Raw genomic sequence first — 16,945 nt, forward strand, 5'->3', positions numbered from 1 at the left:
TGGGTTCAGGTAAATATGTGTATCACTGAAAAGATTTCCTTAATATATTCATGGTGAACATGACCTGTTAAATGGACGTCTTCTAATAGTTAAATGTAAAGAGACACTGTAGATTTTAAATGCTAGGCAGCAGGGGAGTTATTATGTTGAGACAAAATGTGTAGAAAGAAAATTACACAAACTTCTTCTTCTTCTTCGTTCTCATTTTACATGTGGGAGAGCACAGATCAGTAATCCTATATCTGAGATGAACTGCGCAGTGGTTTCCAGATCAGGCAGTTTTCAGTATAGTTTTTGTTCTGTTGGAGGGTTTTAGAGTCTTGTTTGGGTCTCTTGATATAGTATGCAGCTTTGAAGGACATAATCAGCTCATGATCGCTAGTCTCGACTTTAAGCTTCCGGAACATATGTTGTCTCATTCTGTTACGTCCGGATCTAGGTCGTAAAATTATGCGTTGGTCATGTCGAGATAACTTATAACAGGCGTCCTTTTTCTTGTAATTGGGATGTGAGCTGGTCTAAGTCTCATGTACTCTTACACTCTAATATTTTCATCCTTAGTCCTTAGAAGCAAAATGAGTGGAAACAAAATGTGTAGAAATAAAATGTGTGGAAACAAAATGTGTTGAAACAAAATGTGTAGAAACAAAATGTGTAGAAACAAAATGTGTAGAAATAAAATGTGTACAAAAATGTAAAGAAGCTAGTTGCGTAGAAACTAATTGTGTGGAAACAAAATGTGTAGAAACAAAATGTGTAGAAACAAAATGTGTAGAAATAAAATGTGTAGAAACAAAATGTGTAGAAATAAAATGTGTACAAAAATGTAAAGAAGCTAATTGTGTAGAAACTAATTGTGTGGAAACAAAATGTGTAGAAACAAAATGTGTAGAAATAAAATGTGTAGAAACAAAATGTGTAGAAATAAAATGTGTAGAAAGAAAATGTGTAGAAACAAAATATGTATTGAAAATGTGTAGAAATGAAATGTAAGGAGAAAAAATTATTGAGAAACAAGAGGTCAGAAGATGAGATCATTGTAACCTATGATGATTATATAGGCCGCTGATGTACGCGGTATACATTATGTCATTTAAGTTTAGTATATATATTTGAAAATCAAAGTATTTTATTAAGTTTTCGTATTCTGATTAATATCTCAACTAGGCGACAATATTCATCATTCTTCAATATTTACTTAACTATGTAATTATTTCAAAATCACTGCATTGCCTCCATGCTGAGTATTTTTAAAGTGACAATTGGCTCGCGCAGACCAATACCACTTTTTAAACTTAATGCAGTCCACAGGGTCTGCGAAGCCACGGGAAATACTGCATTCCTCATTAACTCTTTCTCTCCTAATTAACGATACCATCGTTGATTCGATCCCATTCACGTCAATTGATTTTTAGTTTTATAAACATTAATTTGTGTTCTATAAAAAGAGCATGCATTCTCCTATAATTCTATACCAAAAGTAACGTTTTCTGATTACAAACAAAAATGTTATTGAAGTCTAATCATAACAGAGTAGAATGTACAAATGTGAAAAATGAACACTTCTGTTAGAACGTGGGAAATAATTACGGAGGTAAAGAGTTAATCTTCGGACTCGAGGACAAGCCTTATTATTATTGCAGGTCCTTTAATGAGCCTTCGAGAAAAAGGGATTGTCGACAGCCTGGTGGGTCTAGACTTGGACTCGTTGAGTAACGAGACGCTGCTGATTACACTGCACAGCAACTTAGACAACCTCAATGTAAGTTATGGGTAATGCATAACATTTCAGGTGGATATGGGTTAAAACAACATTTTAGGTGCAGTTGTTAACTCATAACATTTTAGAAATATGAGTTAGCAAATAACATTTCAGGTGGATATGGGTTAAAACAACATTTTAGGTACAGTAGTTAACACATAACATTTTAGATGTATATGAGTTAGCAAATAAGATTTCAGGTGGATATGGGTTAAAACAACATTTTAGGTACAGTAGTTAACACATAACATTTTAGATGCATATGAGTTAGCAAATAAGATTTCAGGTGGACGTGGGTTATGCAAAATGTTTAGGTGTATTTACGCATATATATAATTTTACACATTATCTATAAGACATTGACAGAAGCATAAATATAAATTGCTACTTTTATATTAGAGATGGGAATCGAACCCAACTTTTAAAGTTCGGGTTCGGTTCGGTTCGATGACGAGTATAGTTCGGGTTCGGTTCGGTCAGGTCTAAAGTTTGGGTTCGGGTTTGGTTCGATGTTATGAAATTAGGTAATAGCAAAAATTAGGTTCATGTAATAATGTTAACTTCAATAATTAATTAGATAAAACAGCGATGTGAAACCTTAATCAAGAGGTAGGCAATTTTTAATTTCCAACACTCGTGTTGCGGGCCACATAACAGAAAAGACCCCCCAAAAAAATTAGGTCTACATAAAAAAAATAAAGCAATTTTTATTAGAAACCAGTGGATATCACTTTTAAAAAAAAATTCCTTTCAGACTTTACGATCTATAGGGCAGATGATGTAAAGGTCATATATTTCTGTGATCCACGGTTAACGAGGGTGTCATGTAAACATCGCAACGACCAACCGCCTTAAGATCCTGAAATTAAAAATCTCATTCTTCACCAGGACTAAAACATCGGGACCCTCGTATCGCAAGCTAAGTGCTTTAAGTGCGTTAACCACTCAGACACAGCGCCTCGCTCGTGAATATGAGATTTACACTAATTTAAGGGATGTAGGAAGTTTATCCAAATCCAACTTCTGAAGTTCCCACTGCATTGATGAGACACCGAGCTCAAGCACTGAATCAAGATTCTCGTCAGTGAGACGATTGCGCTACATTGGTTTCGACCCTTTCCGCCTACTAAATTAAGAGATGCAATTTCGTTTAGAAGAAGCGTATGTCAGCCTGATTCAACTTCCTGTCACAGAGATTCCATTTGACTTGACAATTTTTCTAATACCTCTTGCTGTCAGTTCGCTAGAAATACTTCTGGTGGTATCAGTTGTCAATCTCACTAATTTCTGACAACAGGCAGAGATGAGATGACGATTTGAAAGATGTGTGATTCGTTGGCATCACTTGAATGTTAAATAACTATTCTAGTTATATGTTAAATAACTGGGTCTAAATGTCATACATAAACAATTTGAAGATGTCAAATGTTAAATGGCTTCAAGTGTTCAATAATATAAAGTGTCAAATGACATGAAATCTTAAATGACATGGAAAAGTAAATAATACCGAATGTTTATTGACAATCAGACCTCAGAGCAGTGGACACCAGCTGGGAAGAAGGTTAAGACATTGCCAGTGACAGATTGTAGTGGAGACAGCTTGCCGCCCAATGCGCCAAACGGTGCTGGATGATCTAAGCCTAAGCAAGTAAAAGTCACATGACATTGGCAGTTAGATTGCATTAAGTTAAAAATAACATTGCTTAACTACTCATCACATGTTAAATGACTCATCAAATTTAACGTGAGTCGAATGTCATATTCAATCTCACATTAATGACATTAAGGTTGAATGACATGTCAACAGTCTTTGTGCAGAAGGAAGCTGCGACTGGGCGATGTATCTGACGGCGGTTGGGAGATCTGTGACGACGCTGACGTTAGACCACGGGAGCCCTGCATCATCTACTCCTTCGGCATCAACTACGACTTCTCTTTCGACGAGGCGGCCGCTGCTCTGTACGGATGTCACGTGTTCTCATTTGACCCCAGCATGAACCTGGTGAAGGACCACTTTGACAGGTAGTGTGTCATTATTTCTATAAATAGCTCCTTTTATTAAGTGGTGCATTGTCATGACGTCAAAGTCTGTAAAATGAAATAGACACTACCCATTTGAGACCTTACGATCTATTCCCTTCTATGGCCGACGGGAATCTAGGAAAGTTAGGCACTGGAAATTTAGGCACTGGATAATTAGGCACCGGATATTTAGGCACGCGAAAATTTAGACACCCGGAAAAGTAGGCATCCGAAAATGTAGGCACTGAATAATTAGGCACTTTTTGACAAGGCGGAAACTTAGGCATCGGAAAATTAGGCACTCTTTAATAGCGACCTTAATTTTGAACATAATAAAAAGTTTTAACGTATATTTTATCCTTAGGCTATGGGATATTGGTGACGTTATAAAAATAGTAACTATAACAATTTCTAACGGTAATATCCGGTGCCTAAATATCAGGTGCCTAAATTTCCAGATACCGGCCGACGGTCAGTGGCGTAACTTGGGTTTATAAGAGGGATTCCAAATTTGAGCATCTACCCGGGCCCCCATTTAAGGGGAACCCCAAATGAGTGTCCGAAATTTATTTTTACAAATAAGTCAGCTCATGTACACATCAGAGTTGGGCGGAATCAGAAGCTTCCTAAAATTTCCAAAATTCAAAATTCCATTCTGACCTATAGCCAAACGCCTTTCCTCGACACCACAGTAAGAAACACCAAGCTAGGCCTCCAGGAACGCTAGGGTTCCGCGGAACACAGTTTGAGAGATACTGAAATATTCAGTTACCCTAATTCAATCAGAATGAAAACCTAGGTTAAATTGCAAAAAAAAAAAAAAAAAACTCAATTAAAAATATATTGAATGTCTTTTTGCGAGGCCAAATGCGCCTGGCTACGGCCTGGCTACATTACAAGGGGTTTTGGATTAGAGTTTAATCCCGACTCAGGCAGAGTTGTGTTTGCTGAGCGACTTAAGGCAGCACGAGAACTTCCCAGATACTCCCCCCCCCCCCCCCACTGGTCCAGAAAAGAAATTAGACCATAGTGCATCGAGCATGCTGTAAGCTGGAAAGGGGCGCTATATAAAAGTTGTTGTTTTTTAAAATCCCTTCCCGCCCCCCACCCCCCAACAAAAAATAGCTTAACATTAAACTTCAAACTTACGGAACGACCAATAATTTTGTTTTCTTCTGTTATTTCAACAGCCCAGACATAACTAGAGAGCCGCAAAAAAACTCCAGCAAATGAAAGTCAATTTTTTTTTTTTAAAGTTTACCTCAGATGCTTAGTAAACCTAGAACAATTCCATTGGAAAATATTATATATATCTTCTGCGATATTGACACATATATTACGTAACACTGTACACAAACCAAGACGGGTAGCTAAATTATCATAGACAATTTAATTCATAAATACTAAACAAAGGCTTAAGAAGCCAAATATAAAACAATCCTTTAAAAGAAAACGTATCTAAAATCGAAATAATAGTCCATGAAACCATATCTGCCAATAATGTACAAGCTATTTTCCTCTTCCATTATCAAACAAAATAATTAACTACCAATAATTAATTGACAAATTGAGTCTTTTTATTTCATGGTTTCGGTTTTGTTAGGTACAACAAATACATGTTAAAAAATATCAACCTGATAGGAGAATGTGTGAGGGAGAAATAGCGTTAACATTTATATCTAAGGGGACTAAACCCAACAAATTTATCCACATCTGTGAATACTGAAGTATTAGCTTCCCTTGTTGCTATTAAACACAATAATGAATTATCAGAGATTAATAGTCTAATTGGTTACTTTTTTAAAAATTTATTCATGTATTGATATTAATTCATGTATTCAATGCTCCTTCTTCCCTAGTGCTTTTAGAGCATGGAATGGGTTGCCTGAGCTAGTCAGGAAAACCAGTGACTTAGCAGAATTTAGGTCATTGGTTAATACGCATGACTAAATGCATGACGCGTAGGACGTAATTATCTTCTTTTTTTTTTAAAGTAACGTCTGTATTATATAAGACAAGATAAGAAGATTGTCTATGTCAATTAATAATTGTGCGAAGTTTCAGCTTGATCCGAGAATGAGTGTGGGAGAAATAACATATACACACTTTTACCAGACAGACAGACAGACAGACAGACAAAGAGAATTGATATAATCTTTGTAATAAAAAAGAATTTTTGATGGTAGCGCTGAGATCTGACTTTTTTTTTTTTGCATACTTGATCAATGGATGGACTGTGTCTTTCTGGATTTAGAACTAAATCTGTTATACAGTGTTTCCCAAACTGTGTTCCGCGGAACCCTACTGTTCCGCTAGGCCTGAATAGGTGTTAATAACTACCGGAATAATTAACAATTAGGCCACCACGTGAATGGATCTCTCTAATAAATAAGGGAAAGTGTTCCGCTAAATACTCCGTGGGAAGTGTTCTATTACGGAAAAGGTTTGGGAACCACTGCTGTAATAGATCAGACGCCGCCCTGGAGACAGCGAAGTGTTCTATTAAGGAAAAGGTTTGGGAACCACTGCTGTAATAGATCAGACGCCGCCCTGGAGACAGCGAAGTGTTCTAGTAAAGAAAACAGTTTGGGAACCACTGCTGTAATAGATCAGACGCCGCCCTGGAGACAGCGAAGTGTTCTAGTAAAGAAACAGTTTGGGAACCACTGCTGTAATAGATCAGACGCCGCCCTGGAGACAGCGAAGTGTTCTAGTAAAGAAAACAGTTTGGGAACCACTGCTGTAATAGATCAGACGCCGCCCTGGAGACAGCGAAGTGTTCTAGTAAAGAAAACAGTTTGGGAACCACTGCTGTAATAGATCAGACGCCGCCCTGGAGACAGCGAAGTGTTCTAGTAAAGAAAACAGTTTGGGAACCACTGCTGTAATAGATCAGACGCCGCCCTGGAGACAGCGAAGTGTTCTAGTAAAGAAACAGTTTGGGAACCACTGCTGTAATAGATCAGACGCCGCCCTGGAGACAGCGAAGTGTTCTAGTAAAGAAACAGTTTGGGAACCACTGCTGTAATAGATCAGACGCCGCCCTGGAGACAGCGAAGTGTTCTAGTAAAGAAACAGTTTGGGAACCACTGCTGTAATAGATCAGACGCCGCCCTGGAGACAGCGAAGTGTTCTAGTAAAGAAACAGTTTGGGAACCACTGCCGTAATAGATCAGACGCCACCCTGGAGACAGCGAAGTGTTCTAGTAAAGAAAACAGTTTGGGAACCACTGCTGTAATAGATCAGACGCCGCCCTGGAGACAGCGAAGTGTTCTAGTAAAGAAACAGTTTGGGAACCACTGCTGTAATAGATCAGACGCCGCCCTGGAGACAGCGAAGTGTTCTAGTAAAGAAAACAGTTTGGGAACCACTGCTGTAATAGATCAGACGCCGCCCTGGAGACAGCGAAGTGTTCTAGTAAAGAAAACAGTTTGGGAACCACTGCTGTAATAGATCAGACGCCGCCCTGGAGACAGCGAAGTGTTCTATTAAGGAAAAGGTTTGGGAACCACTGCTGTAATAGATCAGACGCCGCCCTGGAGACAGCGAAGTGTTCTAGTAAAGAAACAGTTTGGGAACCACTGCTGTAATAGATCAGACGCCGCCCTGGAGACAGCGAAGTGTTCTAGTAAAGAAACAGTTTGGGAACCACTGCTGTAATAGATCAGACGCCGCCCTGGAGACAGCGAAGTGTTCTAGTAAAGAAACAGTTTGGGAACCACTGCTGTAATAGATCAGACGCCGCCCTGGAGACAGCGAAGTGTTCTAGTAAAGAAACAGTTTGGGAACCACTGCTGTAATAGATCAGACGCCGCCCTGGAGACAGCGAAGTGTTCTAGTAAAGAAACAGTTTGGGAACCACTGCCGTAATAGATCAGACGCCACCCTGGAGACAGCGAAGTGTTCTAGTAAAGAAAACAGTTTGGGAACCACTGCTGTAATAGATCAGACGCCGCCCTGGAGACAGCGAAGTGTTCTAGTAAAGAAAACAGTTTGGGAACCACTGCTGTAATAGATCAGACGCCGCCCTGGAGACAGCGAAGTGTTCTAGTAAAGAAAACAGTTTGGGAACCACTGCTGTAATAGATCAGACGCCACCCTGGAGACAGCGAAGTGTTCTAGTAAAGAAAACAGTTTGGGAACCACTGCTGTAATAGATCAGACGCCGCCCTGGAGACAGCGAAGTATTCTAGTAAAGAAACAGTTTGAGAACCACTGCTGTAATAGATCAGACGCCGCCCTGGAGACAGCGAAGTATTCTAGTAAAGAAACAGTTTGGGAACCACTGCCGTAATAGATCAGACGCCGCCCTGGAGACAGCGAAGTATTCTAGTAAAGAAACAGTTTGAGAACCACTGCTGTAATAGATCAGACGCCGCCCTGGAGACAGCGAAGTATTCTAGTAAAGAAACAGTTTGGGAACCACTGCTGTAATAGATCAGACGCCGCCCTGGAGACAGCGAAGTATTCTAGTAAAGAAACAGTTTGAGAACCACTGCTGTAATAGATCAGACGCCGCCCTGGAGACAGCGAAGTATTCTAGTAAAGAAACAGTTTGAGAACCACTGCTGTAATAGATCAGACGCCGCCCTGGAGACAGCGAAGTATTCTAGTAAAGAAACAGTTTGGGAACCACTGCCGTAATAGATCAGCCGCGCCCTGGAGACAGCGAAGTGTTCTAGTAAACAAACAGTTTGGGAACCACTGCCGTAATAGATCAGCCGCGCCCTGGAGACTGCTGAAGGGTCGAGTCTTTATCATATGTGCAGTCTCCTACCTCACTCAACTGTCCTGGATCAAATCCTAGTCATAAGCGTAAGTGGACTGGATTGGTCAGTTTCGTTGACCGTTTCATAAGCCCCTAAATATTATCTTCACTGTTTTCATCGCTTGCTCTAAAGAGCAACCCAAAATACGCACGATAGCAAGGCTTTTTTAAAGGAGAGGTTGATTATGATAATACTGATGATGATGATTTTGGCGCTGATGATGGTGATGATAAAAAAGATGATGATGATAAAGACGACGATGATGACTGTGATGATTTTGATGATGGTGATGATGAGGTTGATGACAATAATGATGATGCTGATGAAGGTGATGATGATGGTGATGGAGATGATGATGGTGATGGACATGATGATGATGATGATGATGATGATGATGATAATGATGATGATGATAATAAAGACGATGATAATGATGATGGTAATGAAGATGATGATGATGATGGAAATTTAGGCACCGGATAATTAGGCACCGGATATTTAGGCACGCGAAAATTTAGACACCCGGAAATTTAGGCACCCGGACATGTAGGCACTGGATAATTAGGCACTTTTTGACAAGGCGGAATTTTAGGCACCGGAAAATTAGGCACTCTTTAATAGCGATCTTAATTTTGAACATAATTTAAAAGATTTAACGTATATTTTATTCTTAGGCTATGGGGTATTGGTGACGTTATAAAAAAATAGTAACTATAACAATTTCTATTTGTAATTACCCCGCGCCACCATGTTGCTCGGTTGGAGAGACAAGCTTTTAACTTATGAGAATAAACCATTAAATTCAGCATTTCATTAATAGTATTGTGACATCTACGTTCCCTTATCTCTCTGCAGGTCGCCCAAAGTCCATTTCAGCTCTCTAGGATTAAGTGGGCAATCGTTTATTAATAAAGACAATTGGACAATGCTAACCTTGAAAGAAATTCGCCGAAGACTGGGTCACAAGAGTTCGTCAATTGACGTCATCAAAATGGACGTAGAAGGATCCGAATGGCAGGCGCTTCCGGAAATGATCCAATCCGGTGAACTTCCGGGAAACGTCAAACAGGTGCTCTTAGAATATCACCTTGGGTCGACCTTGAAGAGCGTCAGGTTGGCCGAATTAAAAGTAGTTAAAAATCTGGAGAGGATCGGATTCAAGAAATTTTACGTCCATAAAAATCCATTCTGTAGGACGAAAGATACAGAAATGCCATCACCACTTACTAACTGCTATGAAGTGAGCTATTTACGAAGATAATTCTAAAGTAGTGAAATATGGAGCTCAAGCGACAACGTAATATGGAATGAGTGATGACCCCAGATACGCCAGATTCACCATCATCATCATCATCATCATCATCATCAAAAACAACAACATTATCATCATCATCATCTCATCCTCATCATCATGATCAACAACAACAACATTATCATCATCAGCAGCATCGTCATCATCATCATCATCATCAACAATAACAACAACGACAACAATATTATCATCAGCAGCATTATCGTCATGGTCATCATCATCGTCATTATCATCATCATCATCAACAACAACAACAACAACATTATCATCATCAGCATTATCGTCATTATCATCATCGTCGTCATTATCATCACCATTATCATCGTCTTAATCATCATAATCACCATCATCGTCACCATCTCCATCATTATCTTCGTCATTATCATCACCATCATTATCATCGCCCTAATCATCACTATCACCATCATCATCATGATCATTGCCATCCTCTTGTGAAGAAAAGACTTTGATCCCCACACGTACAGAATCTGAATTGACAAGAATGCAGACTACAAGATGTATTTTTTTAAAATATGAATTTGTGATAGTTTTGTGATAGTTTTGTGATACCGAATAAAAATAATTGATGCAATCTATTTCAACGAACGTAAACTTCTTTCCTGTAGATATGCCGCGCGAATTACTTCATGATGTCTAAATGATGTAAAGGACTCTAAATGTGGTTCATTCTTGTTTGCAGAATGGTGTGAACATGTTTGCATAAATTGTTATACAAATTTTCCAACTAAGAACAGGACACACACCACTATTAAATTACCACCTGAACAAAATAAACTCCACACAACTCCCCCTTTGCAGATACCGTACCTGTCCCTCTGAAACCGTAAACCATATCCTTTTTGAATGCCCCTTCCTAATCCACCTTAGGCAGACCCTACTTCCACTACAGCCCAACATAACCAACACCCTGTACGGCAGTGCTGAACAACTGAAGAAAATAGCACACTTTTTTTCCTTGGCACAGTCTACAAAAGAGCTCACAGATCAACAGCTAAATAGCTGGCTAGAAGAAGAAGCAGAAGAAGAAGTGATAAGGAATAAAAAATAATTGATACCATCTATTTAAACATACGTAAACTTCTTTCCTGACGATTTACACATGTCACCTCACGCAGTGTCTATACGATGTAAAGGACTCTAAATTGAGATTAATTCTTGTTTGCAGAATGGTGTGAACATGTTTGCATAAATTGTTATATAAAGGGAGAGTGCTCCTTAATAATAATAATAATAATAATTTTATTTATACAGCGCTGTTAACAAACAAAATGTAGGCTCAAGGCGCTGTAATAACATTACAAACACAGACAAGACGGGTAAATGATAGTAAGTCTTAAAAAGTTTTAAACAGATAGGTCTTAATGTTCTTCTTAAAGTGGTGTTGCATGTTGTCTGTCTGAAATCAATGCGGAGTGACTTCCAAACCTTTGGTCCGTGCACTTTAAAAGCCCGCAGACCGTAGCTTTTGAGGGAGAAACGTGGCACCACTAAAAGCGTTGAGTCCATTGAGCGCAGGTCTCTCTGGGGGACATTTAGAGTAATCAGTTCGCTAAGGTACAATGGCATCTCGTTGTTATATATACTTAAAGGATTACGGGCACGACATGGCCTAAATTGTGCCGATGTGCCTAAACTCAAAACTCAAACTCATAAATTGATAACATGTCATTCAGAGGTAGATTTAAATGATATTTTGTGCTGGACCTATAACTACGGTCAACAATTTTCCCACACAAACGTGGACATTCTGTAAAAAATTTTTGCGCGCTTGTTTCCAAAGCTTATATTCACTCGCACACACACGTCTGGGCAATAACGTCTGTACAAAAACGTCTTGACACGCACGTATTGGCGATAAAGTTTGACAAGAACGTCTCGGGGGGGGGGGGGGGGGGAGAGAAGCAGTGGCTGAGTGGTTAAGCGCCTGGCTTCCGAACCTGGGTTACTGGGTCGGAATATTGGTGAAGATTGAGATTTTAAATTTCGGGATTTTCAGGGCTGCCCCGAGTCCACCCAACCCTAACGGGGTACCTGACTTAAGTTTGGGGAAAGAAAAGGCGGTTAGTCGCTGTGTGCAGGTCACATGATGCAAAGCTAGTTAACTATTGGCTAAAAAACGTATCTGAGAGGGGAACTTTGATTTTGATAACAAAGCCTTGGTAATAGCGTCTGTACAAAAACGTCTGGAGAAGTAGTTCTTTATAAGTATGTCTGGGGCAATAACGTCTGTACAAGAATGTCTGGAGAAGTAGTTCTTCATAAGTATGTCTGGGGCAATAACGTCTGTACAAGAATGTCTGGAGAAGTAGTTCTTCATAAGTATGTCTGGGGCAATAACGTCTGTACAAGAATGTCTGGAGAAGTAGTTCTTCATAAGTATGTCTGGGGCAATAACGTCTGTACAAGAACGTATGGTCAATAACGTCTGTACAAGAACGTCTGGAGATGTAGTTCTTTATAAGTATGTCTGGGGCAATAACGTCTGTACAAGAACGTCTGGAGATGTAGTTCTTTATAAGTATGTCTGGGGCAATAACGTCTGTACAAGAACGTCTGGAGAAGTAGTTCTTCATAAGTATGTCTGGGGCAATAACGTCTGTACAAGAACGTCTGGAGATGTAGTTCTTTATAAGTATGTCTGGGGCAATAACGTCTGTACAAGAACGTCTGGAAAAGTAGTTCTTCATAAGTATGTCTGGGGCAATAACGTCTGTACAAGAACGTCTGGAGAAGTAGTTCTTCATAAGTATGTCTGGGGCAATAACGTCTGTACAAGAACGTCTGGAGAAGTAGTTCTTCATAAGTATGTCTGGGGCAATAACGTCTGTACAAGAACGTCTGGAGAAGTAGTTCTTCATAAGTATGTCTGGGGCAATAACGTCTGTACAAGAACGTCTGGAGAAGTAGTTCTTCATAAGTATGTCTGGGGCAATAACGTCTGTACAAGAACGTCTGGAGAAGTAGTTCTTCATAAGTATGTCTGGGGCAATAACGTCTGTACAAGAACGTCTGGAGATGTAGTTCTTTATAAGTATGTCTGGGGCAATAACGTCTGTACAAGAACGTCTGGAGAAGTAGTTCTTCATAAGTATGTCTGGGGCAATAACGTCTGTACAAGAACGTCTGGAGAAGTAGTTCTTTATATAACGTCTATACAAGAATGTCTGGAGAAGTAGTTCTTAATAAGTATATCTGGGGCAATAACGTCTGTACAAGAACGTCTGGTCAATAACGTCTATACTAGAACGTCTGGGCTTTAACGTTTATGAAGAACGTCTGTGCAATAAAGTCTATGCGAGTACGGTAAATGTGGACCGAACCTTGATTGGCCATTTTGCCATGAAATTGGATATAAGTGTGTGTGTTTTTGTGTATACGAGCGCATCTGTGTGTGTGTCTTGGTGGTTGAACAAAGATAACGATTAATTATAGTCAGCACCATGTGGTTCTGTTGTGAGTGCGTGGAAGTGTTTGATTCTCCCATTCCCCAACCTCTCTTTCTCCCACTTCTGTTTCCTGTTCGTAAGTTTGCATTTACAAGAACATAAAATATGGACCCCTACAAGCACGGTAAGACAATGTTTTTCATTTCTGCTTTAATCACAGTAAGATTATTACTGAAGAAAGTATAAGTTATTATATATAAAGTTACTTTAAATATTGCACCATAGTCTAGGCCTATTTAGTTTGGCCATCTAGTATGTACCATCCTGTATGTCTCATTCTGTATGTGTCATCTTGTTTTACCATCTTGTATGTGTCATCTTGTATGTTTCATCCTGTAGGTGTCATCTTGTATGTTTCATCCTGTAGGTGTCATCTTGTATGTTTCATCCTGTAGGTGTCATCTTGTATGTTTCATCCTGTAGGTGTCATCTTGTATGTTTCATCCTGTAGGTGTCATCTTGTATGTTTCATCCTGTAGGTGTCATCTTGTATGTTTCATCCTGTAGGTGTCATCTTGTATGTTTTATCCTGTAGGTGTCATCTTGTATGTTTCATCCTGTAGGTGTCATCTTGTATGTTTCATCCTGTAGGTGTCATCTTGTATGTTTCATCCTGTAGGTGTCATCTTGTATGTTTTATCCTATAGGTGTCATCTTTTATGTTTCATCATGTAAGTGTCATCTTGTATGTTTCATCATGTTAGTGTCATCTTGTATGTTTCATCCTGTAAGTGTCATCTTGTATGTTTTATCCTGTAGGTGTCATCTTGTATGTTTCACATCTATATTTGTCGTTTTGTATGTACCATGCAGTATGTACCATCTAAAATGTACCATCTTGTATGTTTCATCTATATTTGTCGTTTTGTATGTACCATGCAGTATGTACCATCTAAAATGTACCATCTTGTATGTACAATCTTGTATGTACTATCGAGTAGGTACCATCTTGTATGTGTCAGCCTTATCCTGATAGTAAAAAATGGGCAGACAACAGGTTCATATCATTGGAGATTCTGAAGCTAATTGTTATTCACAGTAACCTGCCCTTTGTTAACACTTTGATTTTTAAGTTCCAGTTTAAGCTTTTCAAGGACGAACACTCTGAAAAATTGAAAAAGAAGAGAAATGTATATGAAGAAATGTGGTAGCGATTTGATTAAACTTTATGGTCAGTGTTGTTGAAAAAAAAAGGCTGTCCAAGTGAATCGATTACAAGGTCGCCACACTTTGTCATCAGTGTATACATAACAATGAGATGCCCTTGTACCTTAGAGAACTGATTACTCCATATGTCCCCCAGAGAGAGCCCTGCGCTCAATGGACTCAACGCTTTTAGTGGTGCCACGTTTCTCCCTCAAAAGCTACGGTCTGCGGGCTTTTTCAGGGCACGGCCTAAAGGTTTGGAACTCACTCCCCATTGATCTCAGACAGACAACATGCTATACCACTTTTAAGAAGAGCATTAAGACCTATCTGTTTAAAACTTTTTTAGATTAACTATAATATCATCTGTCATGTCTGTGTTTGTAATGTTATTACATCGCCTTGAGCCTACATTTTGTTTGTTAACAGCGCTTTATAAATAAAATTATTATTATTATTAAATTATTATTAAACGACCTTTTAAAATTTGAGCTTGCAGTTTACCCCCCCCCTCACCACAAAACACAAAATTTAATTTATTATATGGTCTTCTAAAATACTTTGCTTATCAATATCACCATATTCTGTACACAGGATACACCAGGGCCTATTTAATGTTTGGACTCAGATCCAAAAATTAAACTGTATATTTGTAACTGTTATAATGGTATTGCTGAAATGGACGATTGTAATGAGACCGAATTTCGATTTATTTTGGACCAATAAATTTATCTTATTTAATCGCATCCATCCGTCCCAGTGGCGCTACAGCCCATGGAGGGCTCTGGACTGCTTCACCCTTCCATTCAGATTTCTCCAGGGCCTTTCGTCTCCACGCCCTAACCCCAAGCTGTTGCAGATCTGCCTCCACATCATCAATCCATCGCATTCGGGGTCTGACTTTGGGTAGCCTGCCTTTTGATTTTTGCCTGTATACGATTTTCACTGCAAAAAATTTCTGCAGGGGGTGGGGGTGAAAGATGTCACTGTTTTTTTTTTTAAATCTAATTCATTAGTTATTAAGACTTAATATTAATTATTACTGATTACCAGTTATTTTATCAACTGTTTCTAAATCGAAATATGCAAATGTAATGGACATTTTCATTTTACTATTAGGATCATTATCATAAAAAAAAACACGCCCACTTTACAAAAGAAAAAAAAAAGCCTACTTTACAAAAAAAAAAAAGCCTACTTTACAAAAGAAAAAAAGCCTACTTTACAAAAGAAAAAAAAAGCCTACTTTAGAAAAGAATAAAAAAGCCTACTTTACAAAAGAAACAAAAAGCCTACTTTACAAAAGAATAAAAAAAGCCTACTTTACAAAAGAAAAAAAAAAGCCTACTTTACAAAAGAAAAAAGCCTACTTTACAAAAGAAAAAAAGCCTACTTTACAAAAGAAAAAAAGCCTACTTTACAAAAGAAAAAAAAAGCCTACTTTACAAAAGAATAAAAAAAAAGCCTACTTTACAAAAGAATAAAAAAGCCTACTTTACAAAAGAATAAAAAAAGCCTACTTTACAAAAGAATAAAAAAAGCCTACTTTACAAAAGAAAAAAAAAAGCCTACTTTACAAAAGAATAAAAAAAGCCTACTTTACAAAAGAAAAAAAAAGCCTACTTTACAAAAGAATAAAAAAAGCCTACGTTACAAAAGAAAAAAAAAAGCCTACTTTACAAAAGAAAAAAAGCCTACTTTACAAAAGAAAAAAAGCCTACTTTACAAAAGAAAAAAAAAGCCTACTTTACAAAAGAATAAAAAAAGCCTACTTTACAAAAGAAAAAAAAAGCCTACTTTACAAAAGAATAAAAAAAGCCTACTTTACAAAAGAAAAAAAAAGCCTACTTTACAAAAGAATAAAAAAAGCCTACTTTACAAAAGAAAAAAAAAGCTTACTTTACAAAAAAAAAAAGCCTACTTTACAAAAGAATAAAAAAAAGCCTACTTTACAAAGGAAAAAAAAAAGCTTACTTTACAAAAAAAAAAAAAGCCTACTTTACAAAAGAAAAAAAAAAGCCTACTTTACAAAAGAAAAAAAAAAGCCTACTTTACAAGAAAAAAAACAACCTTACTTTACAAAAAAAAAAGCTTACTTTACAAAAGAAAAAAAGCCTACTTTACAAAAGAAAAAAGCCTACTTTACAAAAAAAAAAAAAAAAAAAAAAAGCCTACTTTACAAAAGAAAAAAACACTACTTTACAAAAGAAAAAAAAACCTACCTTGTAATCAAACGAGGCATAACTTGATCCAATCAAAGCAAACAACCCACTTGCGGGCAAAGCTGGCTTTTTATTCAATCAATTTTCGTGTGTGTGTTTAAATCTTTTTGTTTTTTCCAAATACTAAGGGTTAAAAAAAAAAAAAAGTTCATTTAGAAGCAGCATTTCAAGTTCGTAGTAACTGTCTGTCTGTCTATTAATTGATTAATTAATCTAATCTAATCTAATCTAATCTAATCCATCT

The 16,945-nt window shown here is 37.9% G+C and overlaps 1 protein-coding gene across 2 annotated transcripts in view; it reads left to right on the forward strand.

Moving 5' to 3' along the window:
- The window catches only part of LOC106077025 (probable methyltransferase-like protein 24), a 14,331-nt gene extending 4,373 nt beyond the window's left edge, over positions 1-9,958 (forward strand). For both annotated transcript variants that reach the window (XM_056012268.1, XM_056012267.1), the window contains exons 3-6: positions 1-9; positions 1,644-1,762; positions 3,570-3,784; positions 9,410-9,958. The exon at positions 1-9 is cut by the window's left edge and continues 36 nt beyond it. In XM_056012268.1, coding sequence (XP_055868243.1) covers positions 1-9; positions 1,644-1,762; positions 3,570-3,784; positions 9,410-9,815 — 749 coding nt within the window. In that variant the 3' untranslated portion in view covers positions 9,816-9,958. The remainder of the gene's footprint in view (positions 10-1,643; positions 1,763-3,569; positions 3,785-9,409) is intronic.
- Positions 9,959-16,945: the final 6,987 nt, after the last annotated feature.

The sequence above is a fragment of the Biomphalaria glabrata genome, chromosome 15 (assembly GCF_947242115.1).
Source record: "Biomphalaria glabrata chromosome 15, xgBioGlab47.1, whole genome shotgun sequence".
Lineage (NCBI taxonomy): Eukaryota > Metazoa > Mollusca > Gastropoda > Planorbidae > Biomphalaria > Biomphalaria glabrata.